The 17609-nt window shown below is 44.5% G+C and overlaps 1 protein-coding gene across 2 annotated transcripts in view; it reads right to left on the bottom strand.

Moving 5' to 3' along the window:
• The window catches only part of ATP2A2 (ATPase sarcoplasmic/endoplasmic reticulum Ca2+ transporting 2), a 66028-nt gene extending 59723 nt beyond the window's left edge, over positions 1–6305 (bottom strand). For both annotated transcript variants that reach the window (XM_053586829.1, XM_053586828.1), the window contains exons 1-3: positions 5551–6305; positions 4861–4878; positions 4688–4770 (exon numbers count right to left, since the gene is read on the bottom strand). In XM_053586829.1, the coding sequence (XP_053442804.1) occupies positions 4688–4770; positions 4861–4878; positions 5551–5668 (219 nt within the window). In that variant the 5' untranslated portion in view covers positions 5669–6305. The remainder of the gene's footprint in view (positions 1–4687; positions 4771–4860; positions 4879–5550) is intronic.
• Positions 6306–17609: the final 11304 nt, after the last annotated feature.

Raw genomic sequence — 17609 nt, 5'->3', positions numbered from 1 at the left:
ACCCCAGCACTCTACCAAGGTCAACAAAGTGAGACTGTCTCAAAAAAAAAAAAAAAATTATCCACAGATTAATCTCTATACAGCACTGCTAACTTCTGATAGGAAGTACAATGAATGAAGCAAATTTTAATCCAAGGTAAAAACGACTGTTATATTATAAACTGGGAGACAGTCATGATGCTGTGACTCAGTTATCTATGTTGGAATGGACTGAGCTCTTAAAAAATCATAAAAAGAAAACATAAGCACTCCATGCATCCTCAGAAATGTGCACTGTGCTTTTGAGGACTCAAAATTTGTTCAATAAAAATAATAATTTATATCAAAAAGAATTTTTTCAAAAGAGGAAATGGAAATTAAACAGTTCAGAAATTGATACAAAGGGTGGCTTGGTGCCCGCTGCACATGGTTACAGTGCCAGGCATATACACCAAAGCTGGCAGTTTGAACCTGGCCTGGCCAACTGAACAATAATGACAACTGCAACAAAAAATAGCCAGGCATTGTGGTGGGCACCTATAGTCCCAGCTACTTGGGAGGCTGAGGCAAGAGAATCAATTAAGCCAGTGGGTCTCAACTTTCCTAATGCTGCAATGTATTTTCACTGTTAAAAAGGGGTCGTGACCCACAGGTTGAGAACCGCTGAAGCCCAGAGTTTGAGGTTGCTGTGAGCTGTGTCACCACAGCACGCTACCAAAGGCAACATAGTAAGACTTTGTCTCAAAAAAACAAACAAAAAAACAAAAAAACTCATTCTTTCTGTTCTAGATACAAAGCTTATGTAAAACACTGTTCAATGTTTTCAAACTTGAACAGTATTTTAAAAAAAGCAGTGTAAGTAATATATGCTGTATATCAAAACATTCACCTTTTGAAACATTAAAGTTCTAAAAAATTAAACAAATACATCAATCATTTTATCCCATTTTTAAAACATTAAAACAGACATGAAAAAAGTTAAGAACACTACATTAATGCAATGTTAAATACTAGGGAATGAGACCAACACGGCCCTTATGTTCACCCCCTTTGCATCTTTTCTCAAATGAGGCCTTCTTTGAGGACTTTCCTGAATACCAATTTGAGAATTGTACTCCCTTCCCTATATCCACTTATTTCCAAGCCCAGCCCCCTTCCTTAATTTTCTCAAGAACATCATTCTCCAGGTAAGGGTCTTTGTCTATTCTGTCTGCTGCCATAAACCCAGTGACAGGTGCTCAATAGCTAGCTAACGAAGCAGTGAAAGAGAAAAAAAGGCAGACAGGCATTCCAGTCCAAGCAACTATATGATGTGTTTCATTTAGGGCAAAGTTGGTAACTAAGAACAAGATGGAAAGACAAACTGAGATACTGGCCGGGGGGCTCTCTTGACAAAAAAATTCTAATGTTCAAATGCACTGAGAGATAAAGAAGCTCGCTTCTTCCAATCCAACAGATTAAAAAAATTGTTTTTAATTTTGGCAAATATTACAAATTAAACTTCATCTCTATGGTCACAAGAGTAAAACATTAATGCAGTTTCCCACATTCTGCCACAGCAAAATATTAACTATGGCTAACAGTTCACTAGTTTGATATTTGAAATAAAACACTGGTGCTCTTTTTAATTTGAGCATGACCTGATGATGCATTATATATACATTATAAAAACTGTCTATTCATGTCTCCAAAAGAACCTGAAGATTCTACCATGTTTTTCCTGTTAAGCCAATAAGAATAAACTGGCTACCACCAAAGACTGTGCTCTTTCTTTTACAGGATAAAGAAATGGAATGAAAAGGTCAAGTATAATGCAGCAGCCATGCCAACCCTACGTGAAGAAAATCAACAAAACAGGTTTTATATCCGTAATTTCTTGGATAAACAAACCAAATTAAGTGAATTCTAGTAAAAACACTCTTTTTCTATTTAGCAATCCATAAAGTAATTATAACCATAGTTCATTTCCTGAGCAATATGCACGTAACTCCAAGTAATTACCAAAAACGAACTCCAATTTCAACTCCAAAATATAACTCTGTAACTCTAAAAAGCCAATGTCCTACCTTACAACAAAATTAAAGCATTTATTCTAAAATCAAATTTGAAAATGCCTTTAAATTATCGATTTTTTTTTTTAATTGAGATAGACTCTCACTAAGTCACCCTTGGTAGAGTAAGTACCATAGCATCACAGCTCACAGCAACCTCAAACTCTAGGGCTTAAGTGATTCTCTTGCCTCAGCCTCCCAAGTAGCTAGGACTACAGGCGCCCGCCACAACACCTGGCTATTTTTGTTGTTGTAGTTGTCACCGTTGTTTGACAGGCCTGGGCTGGGTTCAAACCCACGAGCTCCAGCGTATGTGGCCCTTGCCCCAGCCGCTGAGCTACAGGCGCTGGGCCTGAATTATCAATTTTTTATTTTTATTAAATCATAGCTGTGTACATTAATGTGATCATGGGGCACCATACACTAGTTTCATAGACCGTTTGACAGATTTTCATCACACTGGTTAACATAGCCTTGCTGGCATTTTCTTAGTTATTGTGCTAAGAATTACCAATTCTTAATTACAATAAAGTTAAAAAAAATTCACACATCATTAATTCAAAATGCTAACATAGTCACTCAAAACAGCCAAAGAGACCCCATACAACCCAAATAGCCAATATCTTCTTTACTATTAATATCAGATTATTTACAGGCATTATTTACAACACTGCTTTAAACCATAACACAGAATTCATTTATGTTACCCCTGGTTTGTAAACACTAACCACCAATGATCTTAAGCCTACTCCCAACAATTAACTGCCAAAGCTGAGACTATTTCAGAATTAATTATGCAGACAGCTTAAATATAAACCATACATTTATATCACTTATTTTGCTCCACAGCAATGTACTGACACAGTTAATCAAAAAGCTCTACTCATTAGTCTTAATTGGTCAAACAGCAGCCATTTACTGGGAGCACATTTTTTTTTTTTGTAGAGACAGAGTCTCACTGTACCACCCTTGGGTAGAGTGCCGTGGTGTCACATGGCTCACAGCAATCTCTAACTCTTGGGCTTACACGATTCTCCTGCCTCAGCCTCCCAAACAGCTGGGACTACAGGCGCCCGCCTATTTTTTTGTTGCAGTTTGGCCGGGGCTGGGTTTGAACCTGCCACCCTCGGCATATGGGGCCGGCGCCCTACTCACTGAGTCACAGGCGCCGCCCGGGAGCACATTTTTTTTTTTTTTTTTTTTTAATTAATCAAGGAAAGAGACATGTCATAGGTATGGAGCAATTGATTCTTCTATATGCTAAATGGTTTGCTATGGAAGTCTCAATTTTATTTAATCAAAACCACAAAAGATTCTTAGAGAATAATTAATGGCCACATACCACTTGGCTAACACAGTATGATATGTTAAAGCCTCATGACAGAAATTATGTAAAAACTACTCCAAAAGTTGCTGTTGTTAATTTTAAAAGGACTATAAAATTAATCTTTCCCTCTCCTGAACTTGATGCCCACTGTTTTCTTTAATTAAAAAAAAAAAAAAAAAAAAAAAAACCCTCCACAGTACAGTTGTCATAAAGACAGGTAGATCCCTGGGACTTGCATATGTAACAAATACACAAAATTAAAACTTGAAGCTGTGTCAATTTTGTGAAACTTGAAAGTAGCATTGTACTGGGTAAATGCTACTTTCCATAGTGGTTTTTGTGAAAACAAAATACTGTAATTCAATAGCAAAAGGCATCTTGTGCTATTAGGATTAAGAACACCTGTATCGGGCGCCGGTCCCATATGCCGGAGGTGGCAGGTTCAAACCCAGCCCCGGCCAAAAACCAAAAAAAAAAAAAAAAAAGGAACATCTGTATCCTATTCATGACCATGTTTAGGAAAACTACCAAGTCGTCTATTGCCTGAGAAGAAAAATCCAACAAAAAATTAATTCTGAAATAGCTTGACCACCTCCATCACTTTTTCTTCTAAAGTAGTTCTTTGCTTTTCACTGGTTTCTTAGCAACCATACAGGACTCAAGCAGAGTAAGCACATAGAGAACATGAAAAACATTGCCCTGTTTTTTTTTTTTCTTTCAAGATCTAGAACCAATTGTACTAAACCTTGTTCTCTCAACCCAGGAATCACTCAAGACAGGGGTCCAATTTAGATAAATACACCACCCTAAAGGTCAGTGACCAAATTTGGTCAACAGTGGTGCCATCACTGCCGTCATCATTCTTGTCACTCTCAGGAACAACTGTCACCTTGCCATTACCAGGAAGGGAAAGCGACTGGAATATTCCTTTTGTAAGTTCTATTTACAGACTACAAAGAGCCCAACATCACCTTGGTATGATCTAACAATAAGATAACAATGGAAGAACCCAAAACACAAGAGGCTTTCAATGAAGAACTTTTTGATACTAAAAGCTCGTAAACCACAAAAATTTATAGGATCTTGACACATTCAGAAACGATTTCTAAATACACTGTAAATATCAGGCATCTAAATTTTCTGAACATGAATGGCTTCATGTGTTTTGTTTATAATTTCAAAATACCTAGGTTTTTTGGTTTGATTTTTAAACACGTAAACACAGCTATCTCCAAATGTGTTTTCACCCAAGGGACATCATGTTTTCTGATTTACCTATAGTATATGTTCAGCTTCACTGAGAAAAAGGAAATAATTTTTTTATACTTACAAAAGATATACACGCTGCCAGTAATAAAATTCTAACTAGTAAGTCTTCAAATTGCTCAATTACAAGTTCCAGCAAGGTTTTTCCTGTCAGAAACAAACATATGTATTGTAATTGTCATCTTAACATCAGCGCACAAACTGGAGGAGGGCAAAGAATATATTAAGATCACTTACCTTCTTCAGCGGGTAACTCTGTTGAATGTAGAAATTTGCCAGGCGACGCGTGGAGGAGGTAAGAAAAGAATAAAATAAAATTTAGCATTCTGTTTTTATAAAAAGAACTGCTAAAATTATAATCATCAATGTCTTTGAAAAACAGACCTAGTTATGTGACCAGTTTTTTTTTTTTCTAAGAAAGCATACGAAAAACAGTACTTCAAGAAAATACTCAATATTTCTTGTAATCAACGCCTTTACGTCTATCTCGAAAGACTAAAATCATTTAGGGCTCCTGGAACAAGGAGTCGTTTTCAGCTATGTCATCACTTCTGCCAGATGTGTAACTTTGGATAGTACGAGAACGGTCAGAGGCTTTCTCAACTACAACGACGCCTCATAAATCCACTGGGGACGAGAAAATGTCTCGCCGGGCTCAACCCAGCTCCGAGAGTCCCGTCCTTCCTTCCAGCCGGGCCGGCAGCTCCTGCACGCCGGGAAGGTCAAGGGCTCGAGACGCGAGGAGATCGAGAACAAGGCGCGGCCCCGGCGCCCCCGCCTGCAGCCCCACTCCCGCAGGGCCAGCACGCGGGCCCGGCCTGCAGCCGTCGGCGGGCGCGGAGCCGAGACCCACGAGGTGGAGCCCCGTCAGCCATTTTCCCAGCTGTCGGGCCCGCGCCGCGCGGCGCCCCGGTGCCGGGCACCTACCGTTGGAGCCCCATCTCTCTTTGAGCTTCTTGACCTGCTCGAGGCTCAGCCCGGTGCTCTCGTTGACCCCGAAGTGACCCAGCACCTCTTCCACCGTCTTGGTGTGCGCGTTCTCCATGGCTTCGGGGGCCCGACCGGCCTCACCTCCTGTCCCCCGCGGCCTCCTCGCCTTGGCCTCGCACTCAGGCCGCGGGCTCGTGCCACCCCGGGCGACCAGGCGCGAACTGCTTTCTCCCCCTCCTCCTCCTCCTCTGGCCGCTTCCGCCTCACCGGGCGCTGAATCACCCCGCGCCCCCTCCCCCAGACAACCGCCCCTCTCGCCGCCTGGACCTCGCCGCTGGGCGGGTGGGGGAGCTCCTGACCCTCCCTCCCCTCGTCAGAAGGGAGGGCCTCCTTCGCCCTCAACCGCCAGTCGGGAGCGCAGGCCGCGGCCCCCGAGCCCACTCCCCGCACTCTTGAGGTGATTCTCGGCCCCGCCCGGGCTGGAGGAGGGGGCGCCCGGCCGACCCCTGAGGGCGGGACGGAGCGAGGGAGGTGAGGAGGGGTGGTGCGCAGCGCGCTCGCCCAGGTCCCTCAACTCTGCACCCCCGACAGCGGCAGAGGAAACTGCGGCGGAGAAGAAGGAGGTGGCGTCGGGGACGGCTCCGCGGCAGCTGCTCTAATAGCATTTATCGGCCGCTACCTCCCCTCTCGCCGCCGCCGCGGCATGTGGACGCCGCTCATTGGCCGAGAGCGCACAGCGCGGCGCGGGCGACGCGGCCCCGCCCCTTCCCCTAGCTCCTTCCCTCCCTCACGCCGCCGCGCAGGCCCCGCCCCCACCCATGCACCGCCCCCAGGAACCCGGATCGAGGCCGCGCGCGCCGCACCCGGGCAGTGCGCGGTGCGGCGCCATGGTCGCCGGTGGGCTCTTTTTGGTTCTGCGGGTGCAGTTGTTGGGCCCCGTCCATCAGCAGACGTGGGGCAGAGGGCTTCCGGTGGGCGCCCTCTTCTCTCTGCCTGTAGGGACGTCTGCCCTTCGGGGTCTCCCTGGGACAAGGATGGATGTTTAGGAGGCGAGGCTGAGAAATCTGGGCGCTCAGCCCGCGCAGGGCATCCCCGAGGCGCGCTCGTGCTGGTGTCCTTGTCTCGCCGCCTCGCCCTGGGTCTCCTGGGCCGCGCTCTGCATCCTAATCTGTCTCCTTCCGAGCCCCCCTCAGGAACCAACGGGAGGAATTCCGCAGTTCCCTTCCCACACAGCCAAAATCCCTCATCTGTCGCCTGAGAAACACCGCATCCCACACCCCCATCCGAGAGCTCCTTAGCACGCCAACACCAGTCCTTCCTCAGCGAGTTCTGCTCCCTGGCTGAGGGAATCCCACTTTGCAGAGAGAGGGAGGAAGTTTTATTTCATTTTCAATACCCCACACAGCTTTTGATAAAACGTCTGCATACAAGTCACAAATTATGCTATCGTATTTAGCAGCTAAACTTATGCTGGAAGGTGCCTCGTGTGGCCTTAAGATGAACGCTGTTTATGGACTCCCAACTACCCCCAATAGGAGAAAAAGGACTTAGTCCAAAATCGGTTCTTAAACCACAGATAATTTGCTCTGCTCAAGAGGTTGTATAGAACCTATGTCACAGCAAGATAAAGGGAATTTTGCCTTCATAGAAAAGTTATACTACTCAACGATGAGGAAGACTGTGCCTTGAATTTGTGAACAAAACGTGAACATATTTGCTTCACAAAGAAGAGCTGCCTAATAGGTCGCAGAACGAAAGCATGTGGTTCGTTTTGGTGTTTAGCAGTAGCGCACCGTCCACATAAGCAAAAACAGAACTCAATTATTCCATTCATTCAGCTCAGTTGTCCCAAATGGCTTAGCCTCACTATTTAAGACAAACTCCTTCGGCGGGGCGTGGTGGCTCACGCCTGTAGTCCCAGCGCTGTGGGAGGCGGAGGTGGGTGGATTGCCTGAGCTCAGAGGTTCGAGACCAGCATGAGCAGCAGTGAGCCAGAGTAAGACCCCGTCTCTACTAACGTCAAAAACAGCCGGATGTTGTGGTGGGCTTCTGTAATCCCAGCTACTGGGGAGGCAATGGGAAAGAGAATCGCCAAAGGAAGAACATTAATAAAAAGAAGAAAATGAACAACAACAAAAAAAGTACTTCAAACGAAGAAGGTTGAACAAGCAAGCTGAAATAAAAAAAAAAAAAGACAAACTCCTTCATAGTGCCTCCTGGGGAGGCTAAGGCAAGAGGATCGCATGAGCCAAAGAGTTTGAGGTTGCTGTGAGCTATGATAACGCCATGGCACTCTACCCAGGGCGACAGAATGAGACTCTCAAAAAACAAAAACAGTGATTTTTTTCACCCACCTGAAAAAATTGTCACTTCATTTCATTTAATTATTTCCGAGGAGTGGAGATTGGCATGCACTTTTAATTGATACTTGGAAAAGTACCAACAAAACCCTACACTAACAAAAAAAATTCTAATGTATGGCAATGCAGTAAAAGGGGCAAGGTGCAAACTTGTTAGGTCACAGGATCAGAGCGGCTTCAGGAGAAGCACGTGACTGCATGGCGGGGATGTGGTCGCGGAGGGTTGGCAATTCTTCTCTGAGATCAGCTCTGCCCCATTTCTTTCCACTTCTCTGCTTTACATCATGTCTGTCTTTCAGCATGAATAGAAGCATTGCAAGCAGGAGGAGGATTGCTACCTTTCTTAGCCTGAAAATTATCTTAGGCATCTGATTTTGGAATCTCTATTCTGTGGCCCAGTCTCTGCTTGAGGTTGTAATCGCCTCCCTGGTGCAATTATGAGCTTCTGGAGAAGTTCCTGACCTCAGCCTTTACAGGAATGTTCATCTTTTCATTCAGATCTCATCTTACGTGTCCCGTCTTCAGAGATGTCTTTGCTGACTATCTACAGTGTCTACCCTCCCTAGTTTGCCTTCTATCACATCATTCAGTTTCTTCCCAGCTCTTATCTCTGATAGTGTATTTTTGTTTAGCTGTTTACTGCCTGTCTCCTAGTGTCTCTTGGAGCACTAGGCTATATACTCCATGAGAACAAGGGACTTGTCTATCTTGTTCATCCTCAAGGCAAAGAACAGTCCCTGGTATACACTTATTTATTGAATGCCTACTGTTTGAATGAATGAAAGAGTCCCACCATACCCAACCTATCAGTAACTTGCAAAAGGGCCTCAGGAAATTACTGCTGAATTCAAGTTCATTGATTACCAATTTGTGAACTAACTTACAAGGCTTTCAGAACTACTTGCCTCATGAGAATGGCTGTGACAGGTTTAAAATAGAAAACCAAAGCTAGACAGCATTATAGGTTCCTCAGAGATGAGTAAGGTTAAGTTCACATTGGTGCTATTACCACGTTGCCGTTGTCCATATAGACAGTTGTTTGCAAGCTTTCTATTTACTGGAAGCTAGAATACTCGCTTAAGCTGCAACAGTGTGATTTTTGGCCCAAAATTGGCCCCTTGTAGTATACATTATAACAATTAACGATTCCTCAACCTTTTGGTGTCTCTGAAACCTATTGTTTATAGGTTACCAAAATGTATCATAACCCAAACTTCCAAAGGCAGAAATATTTAGGTTCTCATATGGATAAAAAGAACCTGTGCTCACTTTATTTTATGCATTGTATTATACTTGCTTTTTGTTAACAAGGGTTTTTAAAAGTAAGAAAAGTATTTTCCAGCAAGGATTGCAATAATTTTCAATTGGTTGAGAATAGAAAGAAAAAAAAGAGAGAAACTATGATTCAGAAAGATGAATGATTTGATCAAAGAGCTTCAAAGGCATTGATAAAGGAGGACATTTGCTGCCAAAGGCAGGTAGTTCAAAAAGCTAGTCAGACAGAAAAGGCCAGTGGAAAAGAGTGACTTGTGAGAGGCCCAGCCAACTTCCCAACCCCTCTGCACCCTCCTATAAAGCGATGGAGAAAGCAGAAGTCTGTTCCATATTTGGACAGCTCTAATCATTAAAGGCATCTCATTCTGGGTTGAATCCACCTCCCATTAGCTAACTTCTTCTATACATTTGTTCTTGTTAGTCTGTGAAGCCATTTTTTTTTTTTTTTTTTTTTTTGCAGTTTTTGGCTGGGACTGGGTTTGAACCTGCCACCTCCGGCATATGGGGCCGGTGCCCTACTCCTTTGAGCCACAGGCACTGCCCTGTGAAGCCATTTTTTTGGAATAAGTTTAATTTCTCTTCTGTATAAGATCCCTTTGAGTATTTCAAGATACCCAGCATGCTAAAAGTCTCTTCTCAGGGACTGCACTGCTTTCTCTGTAGCATGAGCCTGCAATTCTTCAGTATTTCTGTCATCCAGTTCTATAGGAGTCTGATATTGAACACAAAAGTCAGGGCATGGTGTTGTACTGAAGTTTTTCACTGCCCACCTTTGTTCTGGATCTTTTCCCCTGCATGTTACTGATTTATGTTAACAATCAACTTAAAACTGAGCCCTATAAATATAAACTGTAGTCATAACACACTGGGAGTGGTGGCTCATGCATGTAATCCTAGCACTCTGGGAGGCTAAGGCTGGTGAATTGCTTGAGCTCAGAAGTTCAAGACCAGCCAGAGTGAGACCAAGACCCCATCTCTACCAAAAATAGAAAAACTAGCTGGGCGTAGTGGCGGGCACCTATAGTCCCAGCTACTTGGGAGACTAAAGCAAGAGGATCTTTTGAACCCAAGACTTTGAGGTTGCTGTGAGCTATGACATCACAGCACTCTACTGAGGGTGCCAAAGTAAGACTCTGTCTCAAAATCAATCAATCAATAGGCCGGGCACATTGGCTTACGCCTTGTTATCCTAGCACTCAGAGGGGAGGCTGAGGCAGGTGAATTGCTTGAGCTCACAGGTTCGAGACCAGCCTGAGCCAGAGTGAGACCCCCATCTCTGCTAAAAATAGAAAAATTGAGGCAAGGGTGGCGCCTGTGGCTCAGTGAGTAGGGCGCCGGCCCCATATGCCGAGGGTGGCGGTTCAAACCCAGCCCCGGCCAAACTGCAACAAAAAAAAAAATAGCCGGGCGCTGTGGCGGACGCCTGTAGTCCCAGCTGCTCAGGAGGCTGAGGCAAGAGAATCATGTAAGCCCAAGAGTTAGAGGTTGCTGTGAGCTGTGTGACGCCACGGCACTCTACCTGAGGGCGGTACAGTGAGACTCTGTCTCTACAAAAAAAAAAAAAAAAGAAAAAGAAAAATTGAGGCAAGAGGATTGCTTGAGCCCAAGAGTTGGAGGTTGCTGTGAGCTATGATGTTATTGCACTCTAGCCAGGGTGACAGCTTGAGACTCTGTCTCAAAAAACGAACAAACAAATAAATAAATAAAATAATAAAATAAATGGCAGTCATGTTAAATCATCTTACCAGGTACTTGCACTGTTGATTTTTTTTTTTTTTGTAGTTTTTGACCAGGGCTGGGTTTGAACCTGCCACCTCCGGCATATGGGGCTGGCGCCTACTCCTCTGAGCCACAGGCGCCGCCCTGCACTGTTGATTTTTTTTTGGTTTGGCACAGTGGCTCACATCTGTAAATTCTAGCACTCTGGAAGGCCAAGGCAGGTGGATTGCTTTAGCTTAGGAGTTTGAGACCAGCCTGAGCCAGAGCAAGACCCCATCTCTAAAAATAGCCAGGCAGGGTTGTGGTAGATGCCTGCTGTTGTCTCAGCTACTTGGGAGGCTGAGGCAAGAGAATCATTTGAGCCCAAGAGTTTGAGGTTGCTGTGAGCTATGACACCACAGCTCTCTACAAGGGTGACAAAGTAAGACTCTGTCTCAAAAAAAAAAAAAAATTTTTTTTTAAATTTCAGGTTAATGTGAGGGTACAAACAACCAAATCACAATATTTGAATTTGTTAGGTAGAGTCCTTCTTGTAGCTATGTCCTACACCCAAAAGGTGTGCATACACACTACATTGTGCCGGTTCAGTAGGAGCACTCAAGCTCCCTCTTCCCCCAACTGTTGATCTTTTTTTTAACACAGGTACTGAACTCTGCCTATAATAGAATGTTCTTATGGCTCGTTTTGGCCCATGCTGAGAGTCTATTCTGATATTTTGGAGTCTTTATCTTCTTAGCCATACATCCCAGCTTTGAGTTACATGCAACTTTGATAAGCATGACTTCTATATGAATTGTACTTCCAGACATTCATTCCAGATGGAAAACAACCAGTCAACTGGATTTAAATGTTCAGCTCTTATAAATCAACTTGACTATAGGTCCCAAAGTCAGTAAAGTGAAAAATCTTATAACGCACTCCCTGCCCTCCTTATCTTTCATAATACGTTATTATACAGTGTTGGAATAGATCATTCTTCCTTTGTTTGAGCACCTGATGTAGCCAACTTGATTTAAGGGTCATATTACATGAAAAATACCCATTTCTGTACTAGAATCAGAACTGGCACAGTAAGATGCTTATACTGAGAGGGCATGAGAACTAAGGCTGTCCAACCAAGTCACGTCTGTTATCTCAGAGTCTGGAACTCAAATGTTTGTTGAGTAGAATGATGGGCAGACTGCCTGCACTATTTAAACTTTTTGTCATTTAAAGTCAGTTAAGGTCATTATTTAGACATTAGTTTACTGCACTATTATCTAGCCCACATTTCTCTGCTTTGTCCTTAAGAACTTACTAAGAGAACTGTAGTTCAGATACATTGTCTACAATAGTAGACAAATCCAAATCCACATTCTAGTGATCTTTTCATGGAAATGTGTTCACTTTGGCATGGCTTGTGTTACTGAACACACGCTAGCCCCTAGTGACCACCACTTTTTCTATATGCCCACAAACTATTTAGCATCTGAGAATTAGCTAAACTTAACAAAATGTCTAACATCTTTTCTAAAATTTGCCTTCCGGGTGGTGCCTGTAGTTCATTTGGTAGGGTGCTGGCCATATACACCAAGGCTGGCAGGTTCGAACCCAGCCCAGGCCTGCTAAACAATGACAACTGTAACAAAAAAATAGCCAGGCATTGTGGTGGGCGCCTGTAGTCCCAGCTACTTGGGAGGGTGAGGCCAGAGAATTGCTTCAGCCCTAGAGTTTGAGGATGCTGTGAGCTGTGACATCGCAGCACTCTATCCAGGGCAACAGCTTGAGACTCTGTCTCAAAAAAAAAAAAAAAAAACAGAAAGGTAAAAAGGTAAAATTTGAGACAGAGACTCACTCTGTCACCCTGGGTAGAGTACTGTGGAGTCTTCATAGCTTATAGCAACCTCAAACTCTTGGGCTCAAGAGATTCTTGTGCCTCAGCCTCCTGAGAAGCTGAGACTATGGACACCCGCCACAAAGTCCAGCTAGTTTTTCTATTTTTAGTAGAGATTGAGAGTCAAAGGGCGAAAATAAAAGATTTCAAAATGTGAACGAAAGGAAACAGAGTCCAGGTTCTGTGTGGGCGAAATCAGCCTTTATTCCACGAGGTTGCAGGTGCAGGTGAGCTGAGCTCAAGAAGGAAGTCAGCACATGGGTTAAGGTGGATGGGGATTTAAGGGGTCAGAAGGATGGGAGTAGGCACATTCTATTCAGATGAGTCGTTTCTATTTGGGCGGGTCCCTCCATTTGACTCTATCAGAGATGGGGTCTTGCTGTTGCTCAGGTTGGTCTTGAACCCCTGAGCTCAATGGAGTCTCGTACTTAGGCCTTCCCAGAGTGCTAAGATTACAGGCATGAACCTACACACTTGGCCACATTAATAAGCATTCTTTTGATGACTGAATGTTAAAAAGCCAACTCACTTTTGTGTGTGTGTAGAGACAGAGTCTCACTTTACTGTCCTCGGGGAGTGCCATGACGTCATACAGCTCACAGCAACCTCCAGCTCTTGGCCTTAGGCGATTCTTTTGCCTCAGCCTCCCAAGTAGCTGGGACTACAGGCCTCTGCCACAACGCCCGGCCATTTTTTTGTTGCAGTTTGGCCAGGGCCGGGTTTGAACCTGCCACTGTCAGTATATGGGGCTACAGGCACCACCCTCACTTTTTTTTTTTTTTTAACAGGTTTCCTTCTGTTGTCCAGGCTTGAGTATAGTGACATCATCATAGCTTACTGCAACCTTGAACTCCTGGGCTCAAGTGATCCTCCTGCCTCAGCCTCCCAAATATCTGGGACTATAGATGTGCACCACCATGCCTAGATATTTTTCTTTTTCTTTTCTTTTATTTTTTTTGAGAGTCTTATTCTGTTGCCCAGGGTTGAGTACTGTGACATCATCATGGCTCACAGCAACCTCAAACTTTTAGGCTCAAGTGATCCTCTTGCCCCAGCCTCCCAAGTAGCCGGGACTATAGGCACATGCATCACCACACCCAGCTAGTTTTTCTATTTTTAGTAGAGATGGTATCTCACTCTTGCTCAGTCTGGTCTCAAACTCCTAAGGTCAAGCCATCCTTCCACCACAGCCTCCCAGAGTGCTAGGATTACAGGCATGATCCATCTTGCCTGGCCAATTTTTCTATTTTTTGGTAGAGACAGGGTCCTGCTACATTGCTCAGGCTAATTTCGAATTCCTGAGCTCACTAACTCACTAGCCTATGCTTATAAAAAAGAAACTTATTGGAAGTATATTCCAAATTCAGAACAGACCACCTTGATCCAGGTGCTCAAAAATCATTGGGCATCTCTTGGTGCTACCTCTTTCCTTTGGTTTTTTACTCTCAGGCAGGCTTTCTCCAGGTGGCAGACATGGCTCCTAGAATCTCTAGTTTGCAATTCACCAGTTTGGCACTCTTGTGAGAGAAAGACCTAAGAATTTCTTCATGTCATGTGCCCATCCCTGGAAGCAAAGACCGTGGTCAGTCTCTTCTGAACTGCACAGATCAAGAGTAGGGAAATGGTTCCTGACAACAGTGGTTTTGCCCCAGAATCACCTGGAGGGCTTCCAATAATTGCTGGGTATTACCTCCAGAATTCTCATTCAGTAGATCTGGGATGGGCCTACTGAATTTGCATTTGCATTTCTAACAAGTTCCTAGGTGATCTTGATGTTGTTAGTTCAGGACCCACACTCAGGAAAACAAGGCCCAGAGGAATATTCTGGCGCTATTATAAGAAGAAGGGTTTGGGAATGTTGAATCTTCCAAACAAAAGATGTTCACTTCAGAGTACAGTCAAAGATATAACTGCTTTGTAGGAAGCAAAAGCAACTAGCACAGAACACCAGAAACTTTGGAGGTGCCCTAGATTCTTCCATTGTAGTTTTCAGTTTCATCCACCATATATCCACACAACCTCCCCTTCAATACATAGGAGTTGCTCCTACCACAATGAACACTTCTCTACTCCTCTGTGCCTCTGCACAGGCTGTTCCTTCTGCAGGGATCTACTTGGTGAACAACTATCATTCTTCAAGATGAAGGCTCAAATTGCAGCTCTCCTTGGAAGTCTTTCTTGACAGTGGCCTTCTCCATCAGTTCCGTCCTCATCACCTCAGAAATCAGTTGTGCTGCTTTGTTTGACAAAGCACTTTGCCTGTTACTCAACCCTGGTATGGTAACTGAGGCTTTCCTTCTACCTCTGACTGATCCTGTTCAACTTTCTTTCATGTGCCTCTTCCACTAAACTTTAAATGTGGAGTGTCCCAGGCTCATAAAAAAATGCAATAGTTGGGGCGGCGCCTGTGGCTCAGTCGGTAGGGCGACGGCCCCATATACCGAGGGTGGCGGGTTCAAACCCGGCCCCGGCCAAACTGCAACCAAAAAATAGCCGGGCGTTGTGGCAGGCGCCTGTAGTCCCAGCTGCTTGGGAGGCTGAGGCAAGAGAATCGCTTAAGCCCAGGAGTTGGAGGTTGCTGTGAGCTGTGTGATACCATGGCACTCTACCGAGGGCCATAAAGTGAGACTCTGTCTCTACAAAAAAAATAAAACATAAAAAAAAAAAATGCAATAGTTTTCCTATGTACAGTCTTTCTTTAGGCCCCCTGCTTTATACCCCACCTAAATATTGATGACATGCACATTTGTATGTCAGTATACCCCGCTTCTGACCTGACATCTCCACTTGACTGGGTCATGGACTCACATGTGAGGGTGACAGGAAGGGGACCAGTATTGAGGGTCTCCTCCCTCCAAGAAGTGAGCCAGAATAAAATGGAACCATTCGAATATTTGGAGCCAAGAAGAACAACATTTTGAGCAGAAATAATAGCAAATAGGGCTCAGCGCCTGTAGCTCAGCAGCTAGGCCCCCAGCCACTTACACCTGAGCTGGCAGGTTCAAACGCAGCCTGGGCCTACCAAACAACGACATCTGCAACCAAAAAATAGCTGGGCGCAGTGGCAAGTCCCTGTAGTCCCAGCTACTTGGGAGTCTGAGGCAAAAGAATTGCTTAAGCCCAAGAGTTTGAGGTTGCTGTGAGCTGTGATGCAATGGCACTCTACCCTGGGTGACATAGTAAGACTCTGTCTCAACATAATAATAATAGCAAATGGACCAATGTGCATATGAATAATCTTTCTTTCATAGTACTTATCACCTTGAATCATTTATCTTCTTCCACAAGATTATAAACTCAAGCAGAACAGAGATCAAGTGCACTTAGAAGATGCATGGTAAAAAGCTCTTGAATAAATGCATGACTATTTGCATTGAGGACCTTGAGTGATCCCTTATTTGCTTTGTGTCCCCAGAGCCTAGTGCAGTGCCAGGCATGTAGCATATGCTCAGTAAATATCTACCAAATCAATTAATGAAACTCTGTACTTCTTTTGGAATAACTGCTCTGAAAAAAAAAAAAAAAAAGGTTGCCATGAAGAAAGAAAAGAAAAGAGAGAAACCCATACACTAGTGCCAAAGTACTGTGGAATGGTTCTCAAAACCATAGCTCCCTGATGGGATAATGGACTTTATTTTTTTTTTTTTTTTTTTTTTTTTTTTTTGAGACAGAGCCTCAAGCTGTTGCCCTGGGTAGAGTGCTGTGGTATCATAGCTCACAGCAACCTCAAACTCCTGGGCTCAAGCGAGTCTCCTGTCTCTGCCTTACAAGTAGCTGGGACTACAGTCGCCCGCCACAACGCCCAGCTATTTTTTGGTTCCAGCCATCATTGTTGTGTGGCAGGCCCAGGCCGGATTCGAACCCACCAGCTCAGGTGTATGTGGCTGGCGCCTTAGCCGCTTGAGCCACAGGCGCCAAGCCGGGATAATGGACTTTAAATATAGCAGCTATTTTTCCCTCTAGTCGGTTTGTTCTTTGATTTTTGTGGAAAAATTTTAGAAGTTCTCAGCTGCCCTTATTCCTCACCCCACAAGGTGCTTAGACCTTAAACAGTGAAATACTTAAAATGCAGAGAAGACATGGCCTTCTGAGACTACTGGAAAAATGAAGAGTGATTAAATGAAATTTGAATTTTAAATGATGAGACCGTCTGCTTCTCCCTTCCCTGTCAGGTGCCAGGGTGTCCCTCTGCAGTAGTGGTAGCAGCCTGGAGCAGATTGAGTTTCAGTCTGGCAGAAATTCAAGGATGGTGCAGGCAATGGATAGGGTTGCTGTAGACAAATTCCTAGAATAGGATCTTTGTTCGCAAGCTGACCAGCTCGCTCCCTTGAAGTCCCACAATAGAAAAAAAGGGGGGTGGGGTGGGTAGAGGCATGTTTCTGTCTCCTATTGTGATCCTGCTGTAGTTACCTGATAGTTGGTTGACAAAAGATCCCAGGAGGTTGGCTGCCCTCCCAAGTCACCTTGTGATTCTCTCCTGATTTTGGAGAGAGGAGAAAGGGGGACACTATGTATCCTAAGAGAAGCATGTCTGACATACCCGATCCGTTCCATCTGGGAGGACGCATCACGAGCCCCATCTGGCTCAAGCATTCTACTGAGGCTGAGGCGGTGGTTTGCTCCAGCACACCCCCACCTGCTCCGTCCCTCTCAAGCCTGTTCATCCTTCAGTATTCCCCTGAAAGCAGCAGATCACAGCTTCCCTCAGTTGCAAGACTTACCCTCACTCCCTAGCCCTTGCCTTCTTTTCTGCAATCCCCTCTACTACTTCTCCAACCATGGCTTATCTCTCAGCCCTCTGCAGATCTCAGGCCCCTGGTGAAAGCCCA

Source organism: Nycticebus coucang, chromosome 4 (genome assembly GCF_027406575.1).
Source record: "Nycticebus coucang isolate mNycCou1 chromosome 4, mNycCou1.pri, whole genome shotgun sequence".
NCBI classification, from domain to species: Eukaryota; Metazoa; Chordata; class Mammalia; order Primates; family Lorisidae; genus Nycticebus; species Nycticebus coucang.
The sequence above is the reverse complement of the archived record's forward strand: the minus strand, read 5'-3'. Positions and strand labels throughout refer to the sequence as shown.